Source organism: Fomitopsis serialis, assembly GCF_022376445.1.
Source record: "Fomitopsis serialis strain Sig1Antser10 chromosome Unknown B0H18scaffold_158, whole genome shotgun sequence".
Lineage (NCBI taxonomy): Eukaryota > Fungi > Basidiomycota > Agaricomycetes > Polyporales > Fomitopsidaceae > Fomitopsis > Fomitopsis serialis.
Genome location: NW_025955118.1, coordinates 18,094 through 32,936, shown reverse-complemented (window position 1 = coordinate 32,936; position 14,843 = coordinate 18,094). Strand labels below are relative to the sequence as shown.

General features: G+C 55.7%; 4 protein-coding genes across 4 annotated transcripts; 2 read left to right on the top strand and 2 right to left on the bottom strand.

Annotated features, from left to right (window-relative positions):
- Positions 1–907: 907 nt before the first annotated feature.
- B0H18DRAFT_1108341 (uncharacterized protein) lies at positions 908–1,798 on the top strand. The gene is made up of 5 exons (XM_048032741.1): positions 908–1,158; positions 1,192–1,362; positions 1,447–1,566; positions 1,617–1,713; positions 1,754–1,798. The coding sequence occupies exons 1-5, from the start codon at positions 1,107–1,109 to the stop codon at positions 1,773–1,775; spliced, it is 462 nt and encodes a 153-aa protein (XP_047886565.1). The 5' UTR covers positions 908–1,106; the 3' UTR covers positions 1,776–1,798.
- A 1,078-nt stretch (positions 1,799–2,876) lies between these two features.
- B0H18DRAFT_959812 (uncharacterized protein) lies at positions 2,877–3,236 on the top strand (the record flags this gene model as incomplete). Its single annotated transcript, XM_048042865.1, has 1 exon — positions 2,877–3,236. One exon carries the CDS (start codon positions 2,877–2,879, stop codon positions 3,234–3,236), a length of 360 nt encoding a protein of 119 aa, XP_047886564.1.
- Positions 3,180–4,086, bottom strand: B0H18DRAFT_1045239 (uncharacterized protein). The gene is made up of 3 exons (XM_048030752.1): positions 3,929–4,086; positions 3,539–3,803; positions 3,180–3,444 (listed from the first exon to the last, which is right to left on the bottom strand). The coding sequence occupies exons 2-3, from the start codon at positions 3,657–3,659 to the stop codon at positions 3,326–3,328; spliced, it is 240 nt and encodes a 79-aa protein (XP_047886562.1). The 5' UTR covers positions 3,660–3,803; positions 3,929–4,086; the 3' UTR covers positions 3,180–3,325.
- On the bottom strand, positions 3,698–4,021 carry B0H18DRAFT_1045244 (uncharacterized protein). Its single transcript, XM_048030753.1, has one exon. The coding sequence runs from the start codon at positions 3,945–3,947 to the stop codon at positions 3,732–3,734; it is 216 nt and encodes a 71-aa protein (XP_047886563.1). The 5' UTR covers positions 3,948–4,021; the 3' UTR covers positions 3,698–3,731.
- Positions 4,087–14,843: the final 10,757 nt, after the last annotated feature.

Genomic DNA, 14,843 nt, shown 5'->3' with positions numbered 1-14,843 from the left:
GCCGAGGCGAGGATGGCTTTCATGGTGAGGATGGCGGCGGCGCTCCTTCTCTCGCGGGCAGTTCCAGGGGCGTTTCCGTGTGCAAGTTGCTCAGAGCTATATGTGTTTCTTAAGGTAGACGGGCCAGCAACAGGTTGTTGTGTCGAAGATGGTGCGGGTGCGAGTCCTAGAGCAGACACCGTTTGACTCGCCTGTTGGGTGGCAGTTGTCTGGGCCCTCGCCTCCTGCTGCGCTCGCTCGATATCTGCTCTGAGTTGGTCCTGGAGCCGACGGGCCATCTGCTCCGCTTCGGCCTCGATGTCGTCCTCGGAGTCGTCGTCCCATGCATCTTCGTCGTCGATGTTGTGGTCCGACTGGGGGATGCTTTCCATTGCGCTGTCTGGTGTTTGGTACAATGTGTGGCTCGTTTTGTACAAGTACAGGTGTATACACGTCGGCACTGGGCCGGGGTCGCCCTTGGGAGAGGAGAGGTCGTGAATTTGAGATTCAAACTGTGATCGGCGAGATCTGTGTAAGGATCTAGGACCACACAGAGCGGCATTCACCGAAGCACCCGCCGTCCAATCACCGTCCGCCTACTTACACCCCACCGACCGCAACGACCTGTCCAGCAAGCCTGGCGACATGACACAGCATCTACTACAGTCCTCCGCCTCACGGTGGCCGCCACGGCTGTCCTCATTAATTCATTGCTCGAACCGGATTTTGAAATCCCGATAAGTTAGAGTCGTGGTATTCGCGAAGCCATTGGCGGCTACTAGTAATAGTACGATCGAGTAACGTCTCGCCGGGTTCCAGCGACAATCCAGGGGCTAGTATGTACGGTTGCCCGATAGTGGGGATTCTACTAGCGCGTACGCGGTAACAAAGGCCGCGGAACACGACGAAGCACGCCGTTGCGCTCGCCGAGAACAAGCCGTCCGCTGGGGTGGACTGTCCACGGTGGACTCCCGTGGACTCCACGAAGCACGTGACGAGTCCAAACAAAGGCGATAAGATTACAGCCTTTTACGGCGCAAGGTAGCCTCAAGACCCGGGACCGCGCCGTACACAAATGCAACGAGCTCTAACAACGTGCCAGGGGCATCGGTGGAGGCTCGCAAAGAATGGTCGTGCAGGGAGGGAAGGTGGTTGTAGTCAGCAGGGTCAACAAACCAGGTGAGTTCCCTGCTTGTCACCTCGACCCGGTAGCTGACCCTGACAAGCGATTAATGCCCACCAAGGACGACCGGACGGAGACGAACGCGACGGAGACGGCCCCAGCGCCGCTCGCGCGCATGCCCAATGCGCATGAGCGCGGTGAAGACGACTCCGATGCGCGCGTGCGCAAGCGACACAAGCCCGCCAGCGCAAACTCACCAGGTATGCGCCTCACGACTCAACGAGCCTCAACATGCCGCGCGCGGACCCGCTAGCAAGAGCCGGTTGCTTGTGGATGGGATATAGTATCACGCGCAGACGCATTCGGGTACGGCGAGGGCCAGCTCGCCGCATACCGACACGGCATGCCCAAGACCCAACTCAGCGAGCAGGACCGCGATGAACAAGGGTCTGCCAGGCACGCTGGTACGTGCACTCGCACAGCACATACATAAGGGCTTACCGAGCAATCACAGCCATCTACATCGACCCCGCTCACTCGTATGCTCGGGCACTTGGGCACCCACCTGCTTTCGCTCACCCGCTCACCCGCCCACTCATCCACTCGGCCACTTGCCAGCCCACGCGACCACCTGCCAGCCCACGCGACCACCTGCCAGCCCACGCGACCGTGACAAACCGGCGAGGTCAATGAACCCCTCGCGTCATGCGCGCGCTGGCGGATGTCCATCCGCCTCCGCCATACAGGCGCTCGCCATGTGCCCGCCATGCGCAAACACGCCCACAAGCCTGGTCTGTCGCGCCAACAACCGCTCTCGACGCGTACGAGGACACGAGCGCATCACCGGCAGCCTGCCATATGGTCGTTTGTGGTGCCCACACACGACGAGCAGCATCCGCTGCTGCCCATCATGGCCCATTACTGCCCTGCCTGTCTGCGTGCTCGCCCATGCACTTGCCGGTCTGCACACGCTCGCCCATCCGCTCGCTCATGCACCTGCCCGCTCGCACAGCACCTGCACCCCTGTCCGGCACACCCGCCCCCTCGCCTGCTCGCCCGCCGTGAGCCTACCGCCTGCCCTCACTGTTAGCAATTTCGCGGATCATCCGAGTCATACTCACGTCATAGCATGCTGATTTGGGACCAACATCACTAGAATACATTAGGCTACTTCATTACGGTATCTACTTGTACCCGTCGACGCGAAAATGTGTACACGGCTTAATGCGCTTCGCTGCATATCACGAAACAGTTGGTCAGACTACTAGTAAGAAACATTGTGATCAGTGACAATAGGGCAGTAATAACGGTTTACAATCAGTCAGTAGACTATATAATTACCTTGCGACTAGCAAGGTCTCTTCGGGGGTCTGAATTCGTCGTGGGAAATTTCCGGTTTTTTTGGCCTTGTTTGTTCCACCTCCAAATCCGGACAGACAGCGCTTAGCCATGCTACCGCCCTCAGGCTGAGGCTCCCCATACCGAACTGTCGACGAAAAAAGGTGTACATGAGCTCTTTACTGCCCTATGAAGATGTAGATCATCGCGTAGACCATCGTGGGAGCCATTGGTTCAGTACCAGAGGAATAAGGTCTGCGCGAGCAGTGAGTAGCCTTACATGAGTGCGACTCTCGTGATGGCCTAATATTAGCAATATAATACACTATTTTCATGCACAACGAACACTGAATGCTACGCGAACAGATGTCTGCAACCACTGCAACACCGCCGCAGGCCCCTATCCCAGTAGAGCAAGAGACATGACCATGGCCCTATGACACGGCACGCTCAACTGGGACCTCATGCACGCCCGCTTCTCGCCGCCATCCTCGCCACAGGCACGCTCACCACGGTTGCCAGCGGGCCCGGCTCGAACTTCCGCGGCGTCGAGGAGCACATCCGCGGCGTCGAGAGGTGGCTGGACGCGGAGGACCGCACGCTCAAGAGCCTCGTGTTCTGGGTGTACCCTGAAGGCCTACCGGGGCCATACCACGAGACGGAGGATGGACAGGTGAAGGAGCACGGGCTGTTGGTGACTATTGAGCGGGGGGCGAAGGTGGCGGATATGCTGAAGGCGGTGAAGGGCGCGTTTGTGGAGGAGGGCACGGCGCATGTGCACGTCCCTGCTGTTTGAAGAGTTGATGGTACACCGAATCAATACTCTGGGAATCCGATTTCCGAGTGCTGACATGTGCCTCGCTATTCTACAGATATTCAGTATCTTCAGTGCAATGACGCCTCACCTAGCAGCTCTCTCTTCATCCTGACAGTGATGGCGAATGGACCTGCACTCATGGTTCGAGCGGAGGGCATGGAGATTGTGCTCGGCAATGGAATAGAAGGTGAGCTTGTTAGTGTATGCGTATCCGAGGATGTCAGTCCGTCTTTCATGTCACTTTCGCTGCCATCCTCCATCAATCCGGCGATGTACACAAGACACGAACTTGAGTGTATGCTCCGGTGCAGGCTGCCGTATTCCCTCTTCTCCCTCTCGATGCATTCCTCCACCTTTTGATAATTGACTACTCTCACTTCTCGCGCACCTGATGTTCTCCATACATAATTTGTCATAGCTACTACTCTACTCTATGTGTTGTACACCACAAACATTTGCCCATGCATTTTTGTCTCACCTCCTCCTCTCCAACCGGTTGTCCTCCTGTAGTAGGTACTGGTACTCATCATGAGCGCCTTGGAATACATGGTCATCAAACTCCCGCAATATATGAATAGTTTGACGTCCCGAACTGCGTGACAATGCCACGTACAGGTTGAACAAGCCCAGCCGCCCCCGCCCGGCGGCCATTTCGACCTGGAAGCTGGAAGAGCAAGCACGAGAAAACATTCCTTAGTCGCAAGGTACACGACCGGCGCCCGCGCCGGCGCCACTCGCGTGCGAATCTAATCAGCTCATTATCGGCGTCATTGTTTGGTCAGTCCAGCTCCGCGGAGTCCACGTGGACAAGTCCACCCCAGCGGGTCCATTACTTTGCGCTCGCCGGGAACGAGGGCTTCACCGTCGTGACCGTGGGCCCGGGCTTCGTGGACGTTTCCAGCACCCAGACCGAGCCGCGTACGTCGTCCCTCCTTGCCCTTGTGAGAGAATTCGGTGCTGCCCGGCCAGCTTGGGCGTTGCAGCGTCGGAAGCGAACGCTGCGAAGTTTAACGTCTTCGCGGAGAAGCACTGGGTGGCTTTTCCGAGGCTGCACGCGCTGATCACGCCTCAGCAGGCTGTGGAGCGGCTCCTGGGCTGACATCGAGAAGATCGGGCCTGCTGAGTCTCGTACTTTCAGACCACATCCGGAGTTGGACATGAACAATCTGTAGAGGAACGCTGGAGATTGCAGTAGCAGGACCATTTCCCGCCTGTGTAGGATCAAGTATGTTATACAATGTACTTACACGAGTGTCAACCGCCTGTGCGGAGACGGTTGCAGTGGTCACTGGAGCCCGTCAAAGTGTGAGCCATCCTCAGTGTGGTTCAGACTACGAGGCCTGGCCAGACGTCAGTCCCATACGGCGCGGAAGCTCGCTGCGTCCTCGGGTCCCAGTGCGTCAACGATCTCCAGCACCTTCTTTACCGACTGCTCCGGCGTGAGTGCCTTGTCAGGGTAGTTCGGTATCTGCTTCCGGACGCGGTCCATAACGCGCTTGAGGTCCGCGAGCTCCGCCGCACTCGCTACGTTGCCAGCCACTCGAGTCAGCGACGATATCGAGACACTCCAAAGGCGGCTCACGCGGAGAAGGCGCCGTGCGCGAGACGTCGACGTTCCCGGGGCTGATCGCGGCGACGACGAAGCCCTCGTCCGCGAGCTCCGCGGCGTACTTGGTCATGACCATGTTCTCCGCGCACTTCGTGACGCCGTACGCGGCGGTCCCGATCAGGCGGCTCTTCCACACGACGTCGCGCTCGCCCCCGCCCGTGCTGATGACGATGATCTTCTTCGCCACGCCTGCTCGGAGCAGGGGCAGGAATGCGTCGACGGAGTGGACCGCGCCGAGGGTGTTGACTTTGAACTGGCCGTGTGTGAGTGCAATGGAGGCAGTGCGCAGGGGGGACGTACCGCTTCGATGAATTCCGCGTCCAAGGCGTCCATGCTCTCGCTGCAAGGCCGATCATCAGCATACATTGATACATTGAAAGCCCACAACAATGGACGTACTACTCGGTCAGCGTACGAGACAAATTCCCACCCGCGTAGTCCATCTTCGCTGCGTTGTGGATGAGCACGTCGAGTGAGCCGCCCGTAGCCTGCGCGACTTGCTCCGCCGCAGCCTGTCTATCCATTGGTACTTCATGCCGCCGCAACGATGCATGAGAACTGACCTTTAGCGAGCGATGGTCCACAACGTCCGCTTGGAGGACCACGACGTTCTCTGCCGGTGCCTCCTTCGCGACTTTGGCCAAGTGCACTGATCTCTCTGTGTCCCGCGCAGTAGCGAAGACGGTGTTCTGCGGATCCGCCGCCTGCAGAGCTCCTCAGTAAAGAGTCGACCAGGTATAGCGGCACATACCAGCTGGCGAACGATCTCCAGGCCGACTCCGCGGGAACCACCAACAACAGCGTAGGTAGGCATTCTTGGGACGGGGGACGAAGAGTTGCTGCGATGGTCAGAACGTCATACACTTTTATAGGAACGCTCAAGTCTGTATACTAGTTGGCGTGCCGGTGGGGCGCGACGTCTCGGAAGCCGAGGTGGGCAGATGTAGGCGCAGCGCAAGCCTTGTCATTATGTCGCATCATCGGACAGATGTGGGGCCTTGACAGCCTGAGAACATTAACATATATGGAGATGCGGCAGCAGTGAGTCGCGACAATAGCGACGAGGCGGCCAGCGATGGTCACGGTAGCCTGCAGAGGGCTGCCCGAGGCGAGCCGTCGGGCGCAGCGATGCGTTCTATCGAGATCCGCCGGGCCGGGGCCGGTCAGCGCGCCACATCCGAGTCCGCGCACAACGCGTAACTTACATCCGAGTCCGGACCCGCTGGGGTCTTCTCACACCTACAACCGTTGAACGTTGTGTTAAGCCTGTTGTCTCCTGTCCACGATTACGTTCTCTTCTCCGCTAAAGTGGTAGCCACCGTACATCGATCAATGCTACGTCGCGTATACTTCCTATACTTATCAGGAAAACTTATACCCTAACTTCACTTGCTGGGAGAATCATCGCGTCACGTAATAACGGGCCTAGACACAACATCTTGATTGCAACAAGGAAGTACATATGCATGAAGAGGCGAGGAAATTCTGAAGGTATCGAGCATGCGCATTGCGTCGTGCAGAGATGCTATATGAGAGCACGTGATCGTGTCCCATCCACGATGCATAAATTCATCAGCCTCCGAGCCTCTCAGACTCTGCCAAGTACTGCCAGTGGTAAGTTTGCCTGAGTCCGCGCAGCATCAAGACTGCGTGCACCTGCTCGGACCTGGGCTGTTGTCGAAGTCGTAATTATTACCGCCTGCCAGCCATGTCATACGCACGCCGCCGCATAACCTTCGCAGGTCTTTAGGGTGCCGCAGCGCTCCATTGACGTCTGCGCAACAGATTGGATGATTGCGCCAATGGATGGTCAATCGCATAGTGTACGTCTCATGAATTGGCCGATCTCTTTTCTCCCTATCGACGTGTTGCCATGCTACAGCCCGCAGGAGACTCTAATGCCAGGCTTCGCCTCGAAGATCTCGCACGACCATACGGATGTCGACGTCCTCAATTCCTCGTCGGAGAAAACGGAAGCAGAAGCAATGCGCGATAAACCATCTGATTCGACGACTGTCACCCGGAGGACTTTCTATGCATCTGACAAGAAGGCCGTCTGCGAGATGTATGTGGCACATCCTGGCATAACGCATCAACGAGTTGCGGATCGGTTCGGAATCAGTAAATCCATGGTCACTCGCATCCTGAAGGACCGAGACGAATGGCTCATGTCCAAGCATGCAGACGGTTCGCGGTTCGCGCGAAAAGGGTGCGGTTGTTCGTGTTGTTGAGCCATCGGCCTCGCTAAATATCTTGCACAGACTGCGTAAATTTTGGTTAATCGAGAATCACTTGAAGCCTTGGTTGATGGGATGTAGGGAAGATCACACCATTCTCAGCGACAAAATGATCAGGGAGCAGGCCATACTGATGGCAGAAAAACTGGGTATGAGAGGGGAAGGCTGCATATATCAGTTCCGCTGCGGACGAACGTGGCTGCGCCAGTTCAAAGAACGATTTGGTATCGTCGACGGCGTGGCTACGCGCCTCGGCTACACGGAGACTGATCTGGCAAGGGAGAAGGCATTCGGTTCCTTCCCCCTCGACATGTGGATTTGGCTCCAGCTGCCAGACGAACATGGGAACTATCCGCAGCGCCCCCCTCGTTGCAAGAGTGAATTCGACGATATGGACTTCGAGATTATCGGCGATTTCGTAGCATATACGCCGCGTGCAGGATCCAGGCCCGCGGAGAGGAGTTTCCTCCAAGCCACCGAATCGACGTCACACGAACCGGTCGTAGCGAACTCGTCGCCTCCATACAGCTCACCCGATGCGCCTGCCATGCCATTTCTGTTCCAAGCACCCATCTTGTCTTTCGATACCTCTACAACGTACTTTGCCGGATATGGCGATGATCTCGCTGTAGAGAGCGTTGATCGGTCGCCCCAGAACGATTCGATCCTCGCACCTTTGCTCGGTGAATCGTATGTTCATAACGTATTCCAAGACCCTCTCATGGATGGTGATTTCATGGGAATGGGAGGCATAGGGTCCTAGTTGCTTAGGCGGTATGTGCGACACGAGTATTGAAGTGACTCATACTGACAAGATCGCATGTGCAGACATCTTTGCACCGCTGCCAGTGTCCATCAAGACTGACTATCAAAACCTTGGTGACCGCGTGGTGAAGCTACAGACATATATGTATCTCCCGTCGTCTTGTTTTGCTTATTTCTTTAGCTGCTCGATTCGTTCTCGTGCTCTACGATGCCCCTAGCTCTTCATTTCAAACTTGATTTCGGTGGTCTCATATTCGCATCGCACTCAGCACGTTTCGATACGCTCGTCTGTCCCCCCTGTGCCCATGTTTTCTAGCTAGCTCTCGGTATCGCGCTCTATCATGTTCTTTACACGTCGAGATCCTTGTTTTGTTCGCATAAATGGTCCGGCCGTTCTCGCGTTCCCAAGACCCCATTTCTCTTTGACCATGTCCACTACCATGCCTTCGACCTCCTCCAATACGCCTTTCTGTGCTTTCACATATCTTCCCTTTCGTTCCTGCACATTGCGCTGTACTAGTGTACCATGATGTACCTTGTATCAGTGTATCGATGTGGTGCGCATCGCTCTACATACCGTTTGCCATGATGCATATAGGTTTCACGGTCGTAGCCGTGAGCCAGAACTGAGTGGGTGTTTCTGGCACACACAGTGAGCCGCATCCGTTTGAAAGGATTGGTGCCGACTAACCCTGGGTTCGACACTGTGCGGCTGATCCGGAGGCACGCACGCTGCTTGCGCCCCAAGCGGCTCTGGAGTGATTCCTTCGTGACATCGATTACAAGAAGTTGCATTGTTAGGTCGATCTCCCGCGTGTGCAGTAAGAGTGAGACTGTCGTACTAATCACTCCGCTCGAATTTCAACCGGCTGCGAGAGCCCATCACCAAGATAACCGCAAAGGTGAGCCGCCGTCAATATATTCCGAGCACGAGGACTAACCCCACGTCAACCCCTCACAGAGTGAAAGGTCCCAGCGAGTCTACAATTTCCAGCACCTTTCTGACTGATTGCTCCGGCGAAAGTAGCGTGCCAGAGTAACTGGGAACGTTCTTCCGCATAGTGTCCACAACCCGCTTGAGGTCAGTAGACTCCTCCGCGCTCGCTAGATGATCGACGCATGAGTGAGGCACATCGACATCCGTTTCGGAACCCACACGGCAAACTCACTCGGAGAAGTGGCAGTGCCAAACACATCCACGGTCCCGGGGCTGATAGCGGCGACGACAAAGCCCTCGTCCACCAGCTCGGCGGCGTACTTAGTCATGACCATGTTCTCCGCACATTTCGTGACAGCGTACGCAGCGAGCGCAGTCAAGCGGGTCTTCCACACGATGTCGCGCTCGCCCCCTCCCGAGCTGATAATTATGATCTTCTTCGTCGCGCCCTGCCGGAGGAGCGGGAGGAAGGAGTCCACGGAATGAATTGCACCAAGGGTGTTGACTTTGAACTGATACGCACGGGTCAGCATCCCGCCGGTAGGCTCTACCGTTATGGGAACATACGGCTTCGATGAACTCGGCATCCAGAGCGTCCATGCTCTCGCTTCTAGGTGCGATCGTCAGCACCCATCACCCGTGACAGAAAGCGACGTACTACTCGGTCAGCGCGCGATACAGATTGCCATTCGCGTACTCCATCTTCGCTGCGTTATGACTCAGAACATCGAGAGAGCTGCCTGTGGCCTCCGCGATTTGCTCCGCCGCAGCCTGCCTATGGTTAACCCTTTGGTCTGTTGCAATGTGCACAGCGAACCGACATTCAGCGAGCGGTGATCCACGACATCCGCTTTGAGGATCACGACGTTCTTTGTGGGAGCCTCCTCTGCGACTTTGGCCAAGTGCACAGACTTCTCTACGTTTCGCGCTGTAGCAAAGACAGTGTTCTCCGGATTCGCCGCCTGCAACCATCGTCAGCCATGGATTGATCCAAATGTTGCAACACCGTGACGTACCAATTGGCGAACAATCTCCAGCCCAATTCCTCGAGAGCCACCGATAACAGCGTAGGTAGCCATTCTTGTAGCAACAGGGGAAACAGCAAAGTAAAGTTGATAAGTGTCTCCACGAGTTTGGATAGATAGAGCCTGCACGGCGTTCCAAGGTGGGTGTACTACAGTATGTTTAATGTTCGAAAGTGGGGTTTCTTGACAGCCTGAGAATGTTAGTCGCAGGCCCGCCGTGACAACAAGCAGAACATCACTGGACCGCCTTTCGCAGCGCGCGCAAAGGGCTGGCGTGGTTTCTCGGCAAGAGTGCCCCACTTGACTCTTGCATGTGCATCGTGCAGGGTGATCTGTCATCATTGCCATTACTTGCTGCAATAGTGGCCAGAGAGAGGTTATGGTCACGTAGGAGTCAGCTAGAGGAGCGCGCTTCGGCGCGGCGACTCGGCCTGTAATTACTCGTAAGCTTCGATGTGTTCGCAGGCGGTGGTTTGCCGACCGAGATAGCTCGATCGGGGCTAATGAGGTGCGAAAGCATCGCACGCTGTATGTGATGAACAGCAAGAGAGCGAGAGGGACGTGGGCTAACACCGAGCAAGTTCAAAGCCCCTGAAATGGCACCCGGAGGAGTGGTGGGGTCACAGTAACTGCGGAATGAATACAAACCTAGGACAAGATAAGCTACACGAAGTATGCAGACATCGCACCCTGCTCAACCTAGCATCAGTATCAAGCCGCGACACAGCGGGGATGATTCTCAGGTTACAAATAATGTCAAAACGCACCGCTTTCCTCTGCTTCTGCATCCCTTTGTCCCTCTCGTTCTCCTCTGCCGCATCGTACACCGTAAACTCCCGCGATCCGTCGTCTCGGATCGTCAATATTGAAGCCATGTTGCCGCACCGATAGCAGTAATTTGGCGCTGACCACACCGTGACGAGCTGCTCGTCAAACATGTACTTGTAGCCCTCCTGAACGAGCTGATGAGCGCGGGCAATGAGCTTTAGCGAGTTCACGTGGTTGAACTAGACAAAGCTGCGTCAGGCCGTCGAGACGGAGTTTATAGCTACTGTTCAGTTCACCTCTCGCGTAACATTCTCTCCGAACAGCCAACCTGCGCCTCGCGGGCTGATTGCCCAGTTGTCTATCTCGTCTGGGTCTGACCACATCAGGTCTTCCATGACGTATCAGTCCAAAATGCCCCGCATACACCCATCGACACTCACCGCAGAATGCACCTTCATGCGGGATCTCTTGTGCACGCGAGAGCACCCGTATTTGATCCAGCGTACGGATATCTGGTGACAAGCCTCCGTGTACGCATAATGTCTCACCGTCGATGATCTATTCACCGTAAGTTGGCCATGGAGGTAAAAGGGACATCTGGCGTACGTACTGCGGCGAGATTCAGGAAGTCGAAGACACCACAACATGCCTTCCACACAAGTGCACTCCCGTACTTCTGCTGACACTCATCTATCCTTCCGTGAGGGGTTCGCAGAGACAATGTCTAGGAATACGAAGACAGCACTACATACCATAGAAACCATAGACTTGTGTGATCTGCCTGCTCTCATGGTTCCCTCGCAGCAGCGTCACCTTGTCCGGATACCTGGGTGACAGTGATTGAGCACAACAACACCGCTGCGGGGGCTCGTGCTCACTTTGCTTTCAGCACCAACAACAACGACACCGTCTCCAAGCTATAATGACCCCTGTCCACGAAATCACCCTGCACGCCCCGCCGACGTCTCAGCTCGCCTCACGCCGCACCCGACGGAACACATACGTGCCATGAAGATGTAACTCGTCTGGGGCACGTCCCCACCCTTCCTCAGCAGCTCTAGCAGGTCCCAGAACTGCCCGTGGATGTCGCCGCAGATAGTGACTGGGCTCGAGACGGGCTGGATATTGGACTCCTCCATGAGGATAGAGCGGACGCGCTCGCAAAGGGTCTTCATGTCGGGCTCGGAGAGATGTTGACACTCCATGAGCTGTTCTATCCATCTGTCTGGCTCGAATGGAGACATAGTGCATCCAAGGTAGGCTTTCAGTGCGTGTGATATGTCCCGAGCGGGCGAGCGAGAGTGCGGTGGTACGTTCTTGGGCTGGCGACGTCCTTCAGATACAGGCAGTGTACAGAGCGGATCTACGAGTGTTTGACTGACAGTGCGGGAACTAGTGCAGTCCGCAACACGGTGTTCAGTTAGACTAGTGATATGGGATGAGTGGATGATCAGAGTTTGAGGATGAGCGCTGAGCGCTTTCCGCTACGAGCGCGTCATAGCAATATTATTGCAGCTAAGCTGTGCGTTCAGAATACTCAGAGTCGTCGACACGCATACATCCTAAATTGCGGTAAAATATGACAATCGTAGTATGCAAGCACTTAGATCCCCAAGGCCTCGTCATGCATGTCCGTTCGCCGTCCCGTTCACGCCCGCCTTCTCCTTCTCCAGAAACGCCTGATACAATCTCTCGCATCGTTCGATCGCTCGCGCGCCCTCGTCCGGGTGTTGCTCCCAAACAGTCACAGGCTCAATATGGACGTACTCCCTCCCCCACCGCTCGTTGGCGGCGCTGAACTTGGGGAACACTATTTGGGTGCTTCCATTCGCCGTCGCGCCGTAGCCGTTCTGCGCCTTTGCTCGAGCGGCGTTGTGCGCAGCGGCGGTGGATGGGATGTACCGAGAGGGTGTGAGGGTGATGTGTGAAGCAGCAACGGAAGCCTTGTATGTTGAGAAGAGCACGTGGGGCGACCCGATGAAGCGACACTGCGACAGACCACATCAGCACACACTACCCTCGGTAAAGCAGCGGAGTGAACGTACGAAGTAGAAGAACGCAATCATCAGCAATTCAAGTATATACGGTCTTAGAAGGGCAGCCGCAACGTTCGTCGCAGTGATCCCGGGAGTCACGAGGTAGTGCTGGACGTCGCTTCCGTTCGCCTTCGCCTGCTTGTTGAGCTCCCAAATCATGAGGTCCAGCTGGGCCTTGGATGCTTGGTAGGACGTCGCGACCTTCGTCAGCTGCGGATCGTTGTCGGGGTCGTATGTAGCCATCGCGTCGACGGAGGACATCCACAGAACACGAGCTGGCTCGGAGGGACATCGGGCGGTCCACGCGGAGAGAAGCGGTTGGAGAGAACGGAACTGAGGGGAAGAGACAATGATTAATCAGCGTATGAGAAGGGGCATAGGGTGGTATGGGAAATGCTATTCAGCAGCGACAACACATCTCATACACCGCTTCATGGCAAGTTGCTACACTGGGAATTCGTGAGGGCAATAGATGAAGGAACTCACGAGGACATAATGGCCGAAGATGTTACATTGCCATACCATGCCCAGATTATCTGGACTTAACACCCCGACCTTTTGTATGTTGAACATGGGGTGCTTCACGGCCTTGAGTGGCGATTCGAAGCATTGTTTAAAGAAGACAAGAAAGTGTAGGTGGCTGAATGTCGCAAGACCAGCGTTGCAAATTATACGTGAGATGTACGGGTACCTGACACGCAAGGTCAGCAGAGCGACATCACAAAACGACATATTCACTTTTGTGACGCTTCTTTGGAGAACTCCAGCACACTCCGGATGACGGACAGATCCAGCCTATGTATCTCGAGTCGCACATTCATCCGGAAATCCGTTGCGTATTCGTGTTCAGGCGTGTTGGGAGGTATCGTATTAATGTGGGTATCTAGAATGTTATAGAGACTTTGTCGCGCCTCCTCAGCACGCTGGGTGCTCCGGCAGGCCATGATGATGGTGAGGTCGCATGCCGGCTCGACCGACGGCAACACGCTCGACGGGAGCACAGACGTGAAAAAGGGTTGCGCATCTGGGGGGCGACGCTGAGAGAGCTGGACGAGCAAGCGGTGGCATGTACCAAAGCCAATACCCCTGCGCGTTCTACCCGTTAGGATGGACGTAGAATAGAAAGGGAAGATATCACTACGGACCCATTCGCGCCCGTCACCAACACAATCAAACGCTTCCTTTCCTCGCGCGTCATCACCGGTATCACCGCACAGTCTTGCAGGTTTCGAGATTTTGACTTGCCGTCCAGAAATCCGACCAGCGTGCAGACCGAAGCGAAAGCACAAAGCAATATTGAGTGAGAGAGCTGGCAGCGGCGAAGAGTGGGCCGATGCCTGGACTGAATTATCCTGGGCGTCTACTGTCGTACATGGGAACATCGCGTAGGCGCCCATGGCATACTGTTGCTTGAGCGCCTAGCTACACCCTCTGGCCTCCTCCCAGTCAACTTCACGGGCTGCACTGGAGACCCCGATTCAAGTACTCAATAACGTCGTAATTGGGGTCTGCCTATGGAAACTACGTCGGATTCAAGCTAGCACTTTGATTTGCGCGCACACTCTCGATTCCGACCCCACTGTGGCCTCAGCTCTAGATCTGCCGTCATATACCTACCGGAACTCAATTTATGAAACTGCTGATTTCTCAATCGTGTCAGCTCTATCCCAGACACAACAATATGGTTCGATTGAATAGCTATATCCGGCATGCAACTCGAAGATCGCCACCTGCTGTTGTGGCCAATGGTGGCATTTTTCTCTACTGTGTGCTCGTATCGAACTCGAGAGACGGCTTGAAAGAACCGGAATCCACGGGGCCTATGTTTGCGATGTAGACCATAAGGCGCTCTACGGCCTCCTGCGGCGCAAGTGGTCTCGTCTTGGGGAACGCCCCATAGAACTTCTTCGCGATCGTGTTGAACTTGGGTATGTTTCCCTCGGGTGCTGCAACGTACATTCATCAGCTCAGTAGGGTATCCTCTTGCATCCAAGATGAGAAGTTATGCTTACCCGGCTCGCTGTAGGTGCTAGAGACATCCACGAAGCCGGGGCTCACAGCCACGACAGTGAAGCCCTCGTTCTCGAGCTCCGCGGCGTATTTCGTCGCTACCATATTTTCCGCAGCTTTCGTGATCCCATACACGGCTGTCTCGGAGAGGTGTACACGCCGCACGAAATCGCGTTCGCCTCCCTCGCTGCCTATGAGT